Genomic DNA, 11026 nt, shown 5'->3' with positions numbered 1-11026 from the left:
TTTCTAAGCGGAATATTGAATGAACTGTCCAAAGGATATCAGGACAATAAACAACCACCGTGAGGATGTTAAAGATAAACAGTCCATATGATAATTTACTAAATAATTAATACAAAACTGTTTTGATAATATAAACTGAATCCATGTGCTGTTATTAAGTTAGTAAAATGGTGTATTTTTGCCAGTGTATTTTTGCTTGTTCATCTGATTCTTAAACATGTTATTTTATTAATAAATTGAAACAGCGTTATTTTCTTTTTTTGCTGGGAGCTTCTCAAAAGCGTCCCGCAGCTGTTGCTGTAAAAACTCCATTACACTTAATATAATGAGAACCCTGTTAAAGTGTTGGTTGCAAATTCTAGCAGCAAATTTCAGCGCGCAATTTGGTAAGGTGCGCTTTGAAACAGTTCAGTGCTAAACGCCAACCAATGCAGAAGTCGAGGTGAACCTGAAAAGTTTTTATGTGAACTTGATTTATAGATATTAATAAACTATGAGAAAAATTGCATACATAAACTACACAATCTTGAATCTATGTTTATAAATAAGCAATTTCTACAATTGTGGCAAATGAGAAGCATACTTGTGTTTGTAAATAGCGCCCAACATTTTCATTCACTTTTTTAAAAAAGTTATAAATAATTAATAAAGGCATAGCAAAATGGCCACCAGAAATGGTGACGTCGGAATGGAAGTAAGTGTTTGCCAATAGATGTGTTGGAATATTATCAATAAAGTGCAATTATTTTCAAACAATTATGTTTTTAGTTGAACAAAATGGTAGTTATTCACATATGCAGTATTGGCTAAAATTAAATATATTTTTATTAAGTAATGTTTTTTTGTATTAGAATTATATTTTGTTTTAAATTTTTTTCAAAGGAACTCAGATTTTTGGTACCATAATATAGAAAGACCCTAGCTCATACTTTTGTTACTTTACAGGATAAGGAAAAGGTGAACGCAAGTGTATTCGGAAAATGCATAAGTTTAATTAGGGCTCTTTTACAATTATGGTACATACAGTTTAATTTTAAAGTTTATATGTGGTAGGTAGGCAAAAGTAGCTGTCGGTTTTTAAACCAACTCACTTAGACCTTTGCCGATGTATTGTGATACCACAGTAGCAGTTTACCTGCTACTTCTCGTTAAACCATTTGGTTTAAGTGCAAGCACATTGATCTACTAATATATAGTATACTGGCACATACACCCTCTTTGGGTGTTTGGCCGAGCTCCTTCTTCTATTTGTGGCGTGCGCAGGGCCGTAGAGAGCATATCCGGGCCCCGGGGGAAAATTGCAAATGCGGGCTCTTTCCAAATATGTCTAATTCATATAATTCGAATTACTCTTGAGTCCGGGCCCCTCTGAGAACTCCGGGCCGGGGTAAAAAGTCCCCGATTAGGTAGGTTGAGAAGAATATTTCTACAATCTCCATACCAAGAGAAAGGCAAGTGGTAGTGTCCTCTCGGGAAAATCGTCCGGGTGCAAAAAAGAATTTGATAAATGTGCCAAATAAACTCATTTGTTTAGTGATGCCAGTTTAACACAAAAGATAAACATGTGACAAAGCGAGCAAATTTTAGTCATAAGTGATTTGCGTGCAAACAAGTAACGCTACCTACTAGCTGGCAACATGTTTTCAAGTTAATTGGTGGCAAATTTTGGGCACCAGATAATGCGAAATCATGACCACTTTTAATGCGTGGTATTACCTTTAGTTTCCGTGGAATGCAATAATTTGAAAATTTGAATTTGGAGCTTGAACATTAAAATCCGTTGAAAACTTGATTTTCTGAACAATTACAATTCGATTAATATGAAATTATTTATAAAGTCATGCGCTCATGCGGGGCTCTTATGATTCCCTTCCTTAGCTTTTAGAATTAAAGGGAGGTTTTAATTGGCTAGCAGCGGCAAACATCATTTTCAATTGTCTTTTTGATCATGATTTTGTTTACTTAATTCAATAACTAATCTGTTGATTGCATACATACACTTCACGCAATTGCCATTGTGTTGCTCATTTCATAATTTTTTTTTAATCGGTATGGTATGTACTTGATTCACAGCCATTGTTCTTATCTCACTGACAACATTAAAACAATTATATTTTAACACGAAATCTTCATATTTCTCTTCTGCTTACTTCTGCAATAGCTTCTAACCTGCATTTGTGCGGGAGTACTGCTAATTAATTGTTCACCAATATATGGATACCTAAAATTAAAAACTGAGAAAGTTGGCTGCTGCAATTAATTGAAACTAATTATGTGGCGCGAAAAGCTCTAGCTGCCCCACAAATGGCGGGAACTACAGTATTACTAAGATGGTTTTAATGAGAAGATGGCCATGGCAAAAATGTATTTGGGGGCTCGTCCTTGCCTGTCGAGGGGCGAACGCTGTTATACAAAATTGGCTCGTCATTTTATAACCAAAGAGGGTTTATAGAGATGAAAATGTCATTCATTATAAGAGTGGTAAACAATATTTACATTTTTTTAATTTTTGTTGTACGTCGATGCTATAAAATGTGGTATTCGGACTTAAATGAAAAAATCTTTGTGTGCGGAAGCACGCACAATTAGTATATGTACTCGTAGTTGCGGTCCACCGCAAAGTTAGTTGAACTTCGCCCCTCATATTTATCAGACATTAAAATTTACGATAACACCTTCAAAGTAGCCACCTTCCGAAATAATACACGTATGCCAAAGAATAACCCAATCATTAAAACGTTTTTCAAATGCATTTTTCGTAACTGCCTTCAGATCTCGCCGCGAATTTTCTTTTATATTTTCTATCGATTGAATTAAGGTAATTGGTAATTTGAGTTTTGAAAAGAGAAAAAGTCAGTCGGAGCTATATCAGGTGAATACGGTGGTCGCTGGATGATTTTTGAAGAATTTTTCATTAGAAATCCGATCCTAAAAATAACCCTGTGAGATGGTGTATTACGTAGTACAAATTCATTAGTTTTTCCTTCAATTCCGGCTCTTTTCGAGGGATTTGCTCTGTTTTACGCAGTACATAATGTTTAGATAATACATATTATTTGCGTACCCTTTAAAGGGATTTTTTAAATTATCAATTCGCGGTAATTTTTTAACATTATGTATATTTGTACAAGTGTATTCTTAAAAGTTTTTAAAGGAAAGAACAACATAATTTATTTTATTCAATTCTTAACAATATCGAAATTAATTTAAAATTTGTAATGCTATGCCATAAAATGAAATACTGCCTTAAAAGAGCTAATAAAAATCAAGATTTATTACCTAAAAATTAAACAAAATTTTACACAACTATGAATGTTATAGATTTTAGATTTTATGTTTCAAACTTGTTTTTAATGGCTGTACTAAAGCTAAATAATAAAAATAATAATATTTGATATAATAGAAACCGGCCGGCTTGTGATCACTCAAAATAAGTTGATACTATAAAATGCAACAATAACATTAAATAGCGTTATAACTTTCCTTACAAGGCCATGTATATAAGTCTGAGTGAATTTGAAAAGTCTTAAGTAAATATATGTGCATGTATGTATATAATTTTGGGAAGTGAAAATGAAAAGGTTGAATTTAACGTTTTTCCAGAAATTAACGGTATCGGGGGACCTTGGAATACTTTGCTCCTTATTCTTGGAATAGAAACCCAACTTTCTGCAGCTTTGCCAAAAGCGATTAACAAAAAAACCTCCACCCTAATGCGCAATATCCCGAAGTGTAACGCTTGCAACATTCTGTGCTTCTCGGCTGTGAAGATTATATTGAGTCGCTAAGTATGATACTTTCAAGTAAAAAAATCTCACCTCTCCTTTCGAACGTACAATTATGAATGCTTGCTCTCGATGAGAGTGTTTAGTTGAAATAAAAGTATAGCTAATGGAACCCGGTATATAGACAGTGCCTCACAAAAGTTTCGGAAATCTCATTTTCCTGGTAGAAAGTACAAAAAAATAGTATTTTATCTCGGGTATACGTTCAAAAATTGATTTTTTAATATATTACATATACATATTTAGCTTCCTCTTGAAAGAAATACTTTAACATTAAAAAAAAATTGTGAGTGTAAGCCGGTATGACCGCATGAACTGCTTGAATTCACATCACATAAGTATTCCGAATTTTAAATCTTAATAGGCTATGCAAAGGCACCGTTATACACACAAATCACGTCGCTATTGATAGAATTTAACATTCATTCTGTTAGTAAAATTCAATGCTTTTGGTAGTTTTCATTTGTAATAAATTATTTTTTAAAATATGGGAAAAATAATGTTTAATTTGCGAAATAAAAGAAAAAACATTACAAAAGAGGCGATCACCACTCATTAAGCCGCTTATAAGTGGCTCGGGTTTGCTTTCCATTTCTTATATTTGCATAAGCTTTAAAAAATGCCCTATTACAGACACTTATTTTACTTAAACACAAACACACTTTTTACCAGAAAGTTCGGCGGCTCACAAAAGGTTTTAAAACCGGGGCGTTTTCCTGTAAGAACAAAGACGGCGAACTGGTGACTGACATCCATAGCAATTTAAATTATGGAGGGAACACTTCTCGAACCTGTTAAACAGTGATAGCTCCGCATGTCACAGAGAATGTGAAGATCCCGATACCCCAATCGTCGACGACGGAATTGTCGTTCCGCTACCCGACTATGAAGAGGTGACGATAGCGATAACGCGGCTAAAGAACAACAAAGCCGCGGGCGCCGACGGACTGCCAGCTGAGCTATTCAAACATGGCGCCGAAGAGCTGGTAAGGTGCATGTATCAGCTTCTATGCAAAATATGGTCGGAAGAAAGCATGCCTGCCGATTGGAATTTAAGTGTGCTCTGCCCAATCCATAAGAAGGGTCATGTCGTCTGAATGGATACAAACACTCCGGCTCTGAAAGTATTCGAAGCGGTACCAGCTGGTTCGCCCCGCACATTTATTTTGCACGGTATTACAAATGTTCTTCTGCACGAACTGTCAAAGCAACGATAATGAGAAAAGAATAAGGCGAAACCGAAGAAACTCTGTCAACCAACAATAAGGTTCGATAAAACTATTAGTAGTCGTTTTTAAAAGAGTTAAATTAACCTTTGGCCTTCGATAAACCATTATTTTCAAAAATTCTCACTTTCGCGATAAAATAATATTTTCATAAAAAGTGAAAATTTAGAACACCAAATCGCGCGATTTTTTAGTACAAATTTTCGCCTGCGGCGGTTTGTTGTTGTTTAAAAAATACATATACAGTAGGTTCTGTTTTTATGCGGTAGATACGTTCCGCAAGAAACAGCATAAAAAAAAACAGCATAAAAAAAGCTACTAGTTCTATAGTAAAACTATAGATACGTTTCAAATGCTAAAACCGCACAAATGTGAAATAATGTAATAAAATCGCATAAAAAAGGGCACTAGTCCCATATTATAACTATAGATACGTTTCATAGACCGCAACACTACTATAATATGGCTCAGTTATCAAAACGTTCTGAGTGTGTTTATGGTAGAATATGTCAAAATTTTCAATGGAAACGTCAGATTTCTCTGCAGCAGCACAATTTTCCCGCACACCTGCTCTGAATTTTCCCTTGGTGCAGGAACTAGTTCCTTAAAATGTAGCGACTCTAAATCTCATTTTGCTACTATCTGAGTTATGCCTAGTTTAAATGATGCCACTTTTAGAGGAAAAATTCCACTGCTGTTAAAACGACGCTGTTGTATCTATTTGTGTATATGTATATTTTCAAATAGATGCAACCGCCATAATTTTATGCATCGGATAGTTAGCTACAGTTAGTTAGATAGATAGCGCATGCATGACTATTTTATATTTCCCTTATTAGGCAGGCTCAGCTTATACACATCTAACTCAGTGTGTTGGAACCTGGGCTGATAAATTCATAATTTATCTTTACTTAAAAGGGGAGCGAAAGTAAAACAGAGACTTATTTTTATTCCTCAGAGTATGTGTATGTAGTTTTCAAATAATTTTATAAATACAATATAATTTTTGGGCACAGTCTTTATAACCTTTTTATTAAAAATTGTTCGGCAGTGCGGAACTCTTCCACATCGCATAGCATTCGAGGGTTTAAAGTGGTATTTATGAGATTTCTCCACTTAATCTAGTGTTTTTTCTGAACTACTAATTGTGTAAGGATTCATAAATACGTAACTGAAAAAAATAATTTGAAATTTCGTTTCAGATAAAAATTTCGTTCGTAAAAACAGATAAAAACTTCAATTCTATATTAAAATTTTGTTCATCCTGCTCTCCAAAAACGATCAAGTCTTTAAGTCAGCTTTCATTATTCTTTAAGAACCTGCATGACAACAAATGCTTGCTGAAAACAACCAACAGCTTGCAATTTACTTATCCTCTCGTTCAGCAGCAATGTGAATTTTTTTAATTTTTGACATAATTACGCGTATTTTATTTCTGTATTTTAATATGGGTCACATTTCAGTGAAATAAGAAAATAATTTCTCTTTTCGAGCAGCTTTTGACACTGATTTCCAATTCTTGAAATTCGCCAATAACTTTAATTAAACTTTTTTGTATTTTTTGTATAAGATTCAATAATAAAGATTCTGTATTCAAGCAGCTTTCCCGCTTCCATAGAAAAAATTGGCTTCTTAATTTATCAACAATGTTGCTTACTCTTCAGTTTTCAGTTATTACTGTAGTAATAATAATAATGACATTTTTTTTCTTAGTAAAAGATATAGGCAATACATCTAAATAAACCACTAAATAAATGTTTTTCTTAATAATTCATTCAACATCTTCTTTTCTATCTTTCTATTTAAATATTTAAATCGGCTTATTACGCCAAAAGCTTGTGTTTTGTGCGCCAAGACGTGGACACAATTAGGAATACAATTTGGAAATTAAATCATTCTGTCAAATTTGCTGGCTAATGGTCTAATATTGGCCAAAATCTTTTCACGTTGTCGTTGTTCAGATGGCAACGAAGCAGCATGATCTTATATTTTTCATAAACGAACCGCTTCGTGGTCCCAGTTACGTCGGCCACTCAGCTGATTCTGTCAAATTCACTGAAAGCCGGTTAACATTGGGTCTCAAATTGGCCACACCTTCTGAATTATGGAGCTCAGCGATACTCGAAGTACGTACACTATTCATAGAGAATACGAAAAAAAAAACGTTATACACACTTTCTCTGCTAACGGCACGCCATGATCAATGTTGGTGTTAATCACATTATCATAATCACAGCTAACTACAGGGTGGGCCATATAGCGTTTGCTTTTTGAACCACCTATTTTTTTTGAGAATCGTAACACAAATGACATGTCAAATGTGTTCATAATTTACTTAAAGGTTTGACATTTATGAAATGGGACGCTATACGCTTGAACAAAATTGGGAAATATTGAAAACCTATTTCCAAAGTGGTGAGTCTTCTTCTTCTTCCGCGGTTACAGTAAATGACAAGCGTTACCGTGACATGCTCAACGAGTTTTTGTTTCCAAAAATTTAAGAGGATGACATGGACGACATTTGGTTTCAACAGGACGGTGCAACTTGACACACTGCCAAAGTTACACTCGAACTTTTGGCTACCGTTTACTGTAAATCCAGTCGTGGCAATCATTTGAACGATATTATTTTTTATTCATAAATAACAATGTTCAATCTTCAAAATAAAAAAAGAGGTTGTCTGTAAAGTCGGTTTACTGGCGATAGTTTAACGTGACAACGTCATAAGAAAACACTGATGTAATGGTTGCAATTTTCAAAATAAAATTTTAATTTTATTTGTTTGATAGATATTTTTTATGGATATAGAGAAGGAGGTAAATGGAATCGTAATGGAATTGATCAAGTTACATTTACACAAACGTGAACAATTAAGAAACATTCAAATTCATGAAAGATATGTTCAATTTCGATTGTGCATCAGACGTTAATAAGTCAACAACACTAAGAGGCAACATCATCGATTTGCCTTTTTCAAGACACTTTACACTCGAAACACCCCCTTTCATTTCCTACTTTTCCTATCATCGTCCTATTCTCAACAGAGAAATGGTTCATTACCATGCACACAGGAAGATGGCATATCCAAATACAAATATGTGAATTTATATACAAAAGCGTATATACATAAATATATATGCTCACTCAAGTAGGAGAGAGCCAGATGTCGAACGTTGCCGAATGCGGGGCCGATTGTGCTCTTTGTCGTTCATTCAGCGCTTTCGCTTGCAATTCAAGCGAGGTAACGGCGATTGAGTAAGGTAACGGCGATTGAGCAAGATAACGACGAATGAGCAAGATAACGATGATTGAGCATGATAACGACACATTTTTTCGTGCGTGCGGCCGGCTCAATCGATTTTAAGACGTTATCACGTCAAAAAAAGTTTGAAAAAATATTGATTAGTTTTTATTTTATATCCGATTCAAAAACCAAATTTTACATGGCCCACCCTATACATGCATTTTATTTTAGCAAACTCTGTGTTTAATTGTTACACTTTTCTATGTACACACAGCTGTGCATGATTGTTCGGCAGTTTGCGTTCACAACGTGTGGGTAGTTCGTCTACTACTGCTTCCTGTTTAACATACTTGTTTGAAGCAAAGTCTAAGCTCTTCGGATATGTAAAGTGAGATATTTTAATTAAATTATATCAAAAATACGGAGCGGTGTCAAGCCGTGTAAACTTTTATATTGCGCACTTTACTTATATTATATATAGAAATTATAATAAATATTGCCAATAAAAATTCTTACGCATTCATTGATTATCAAAAGTTATATTTTTTATAAAATATTTATACATATACTTCAACAAAGTTTAATAATACCTTTCAAGTATAAGCGCTTTTGTCAAGAACGCCTAAATTTTAACCTGGCTTCCTTTTCAAATAAATCTGTACATCATTTTAATTCTCGCACTTCTGGACACGGGAAAGATTTCAAAATGAAGGTTAAAAAATAAAATGTTCGCATCTTTTAGGTCAGTGGACATCTCCTATTTTAAACCAATTGTGTCGCCTACGCTGCTCTGCCGTAAAGTAAAATATAATAAATGATAATATATTGGAACGAAATGTTCATTTTGTTTCATATAAGATCTATTTGGTTAATGCAAAGTGATAGGCAACCTTTGAAAGTTGTATAGCTAAAAACAATATTTCAATCTCTTTAGTAAATTTTGAATTTTTGCGTTTTGAAATTCTTCGACTTTTTAACATATGCTATTCTGTGCATAGTCATTATTGTACGAGTACATAAAGATTAATATACTCCCTGGTGAAATTTGCTTAATATACCGAAAATTTAGGGGTCATTGCAATTGAATTCCTTATTTAAATCCAACTTGTGTACTACCTAGAATAAATTTCAGTCAGATATCTTAACCTTATATAAATACAAAGTAGTTACTTAAAATCCTTTTGTCGAATTTACGCCTTTGGCTACTACAAACACCCAAAATAATGAAATTTATTTTTGCCATATGTCATCCGCGGACCGTTTTATTGATAACGTCTCGTTCATATTTTAGCAGAAGGTATTATAGGTCTGCTAGGTATATTATAGACTGTAAGTAAATACATAAATAAATAAATAAAGCATATACTAGAAATTTATCATTCACATTTATACCTGATCTACAAGTAGATATTGCTTGTTGTAGCTGTATTGGTCCTTGTAGTGCGAACTTTGCTGTGGCGTCTGTGGCCACATTGCCTTTGATTTCTCTGTAACTGGGAACCCACATTATCTTTAATTTGTGTTGGAATTGGGGAAGTAAATCGAAAATTTCCATTATTGTGACATTTTGGTGTACTGCTGCAAATCGCTTTCATTGCTGCTAATGAGTAAGTGCAGAAAATGTGTTTGCCTTTTTTTACTTTTTAAATTGTAAAGGTGGATAAAATTGCCTTTGACTCTGCAGTGAATATCGATTCCTCAAGTCGTTTAAGCTATTGTTGCAAAGCGTGTTAGATCTTGATTCGTTTGTGTAGTGACGTTCAACTCTATTAGTATAGACATACAGTATTGATTGGTGCTCAAGTGTTAATTTAATTAAATAATGAGTAAGAACATTCGCGGAATCCGGAATCACTATAATAGTGTCAATAAAAAAAGTTATTCATTAACTGTTTACAAATTTAGTATACTCGTATGAAACGTTTATATGGGTATGTGGGACTCACAGTGATACGCACGTGATACTCGTATTTTAAAACAATTCAGGCGTTGCCCTACGTCTTTTGAATCAAGCTGGAATTGAATTAACTGTCACGTGATAGGAATTTGTCACTGCACTTATTTTGTTTTTCTTTCTTACTTTTGCTAGTGCAAGTGATTGCTGTTCTTTTGCGCATTCGTCTGCTCTGTAATTCCACTAAATATTACTTTGTCCCGGGATCCTTTGCAGACTTGCGCAATGCTGCTGAAAATGCTTCCTGAGATCTTTAAAATTACTTTATAAACTCTTAACCGATCCTTAGGCCTTGATTGCCATTTCGATTGTACCAATGGAAAAAATAGTTTTGAAGAAGGAAGAATTAGGTTAGGTAATTATTTGACTTCTATGTGCCAAAAAATATTTATTAAACAACATAATTTATTTCTTACTAAAACAAAATATTTTTCCTATATAATTTATAACAACTAATATAATAAATTCAGCCTCCACCCCGCATACTTTTCTCGATCGCCAGTGCATACTCGCCAACAAGCTTTGAGAGTTGTCATTACTTACACAAGATGCATCGTGTTTATAAAATACAGCAAACTCATTTAGATGTCGTGATCATAGTACATGTGGAATGTATTTATTGTTCCTCTTTTGTAGATTTAATCACAATTGCAGAGTTAATGGAATTACGAAAAAATGAAATGGAATTGAAGAAATGTCTATTAAAGAATTGAATAGTTTTAAATAAATGCAAACGCGTGGGAAATAATAGAAACAATATAAAGGAAAAATAGTTTTTAATTTCGAGTTGATTTATACCCACTGACAAATCTTTGA

At 33.8% G+C, this 11026-nt stretch overlaps 1 protein-coding gene and 1 long non-coding RNA gene across 5 annotated transcripts in view; one reads left to right on the top strand and one right to left on the bottom strand.

Annotated features, from left to right (window-relative positions):
* Nucleotides 1-391: 391 nt before the first annotated feature.
* Nucleotides 392-11026, top strand: part of LOC128858614 (sodium-dependent nutrient amino acid transporter 1-like) — a 33216-nt gene continuing 22581 nt past the window's right edge. Inside the window, exon 1 of one of the 2 annotated variants that reach the window (XM_054095031.1) lies at nt 392-694. In XM_054095031.1, coding sequence (XP_053951006.1) covers nt 662-694 — 33 coding nt within the window. In that variant the 5' untranslated portion in view covers nt 392-661. Of the gene's footprint in view, nt 695-8545; nt 8645-11026 lie in introns of those variants that run through there. The other variant, XM_054095032.1, reaches the window with a different exon arrangement.
* LOC128858616 (uncharacterized) lies at nt 8776-10828 on the bottom strand. Of its 3 annotated transcripts, none has more exons than XR_008454038.1 (5): nt 10754-10828; nt 10203-10501; nt 9649-10110; nt 9427-9583; nt 8776-9372 (listed from the first exon to the last, which is right to left on the bottom strand). It is a non-coding gene; the product is annotated as an uncharacterized LOC128858616 (long non-coding RNA). The 3 variants fall into 3 exon arrangements; XR_008454039.1 differs by lacking the exon at nt 10754-10828 and adding an exon at nt 10697-10742; XR_008454040.1 differs by lacking the exon at nt 10754-10828 and having other exon boundaries at nt 10203-10269; nt 10337-10424.

Source organism: Anastrepha ludens, chromosome 3 (assembly GCF_028408465.1).
Source record: "Anastrepha ludens isolate Willacy chromosome 3, idAnaLude1.1, whole genome shotgun sequence".
Lineage (NCBI taxonomy): Eukaryota > Metazoa > Arthropoda > Insecta > Diptera > Tephritidae > Anastrepha > Anastrepha ludens.
Note: the sequence above shows the minus strand (reverse complement) of the source record. Positions and strands in the feature narration are given on the sequence as shown.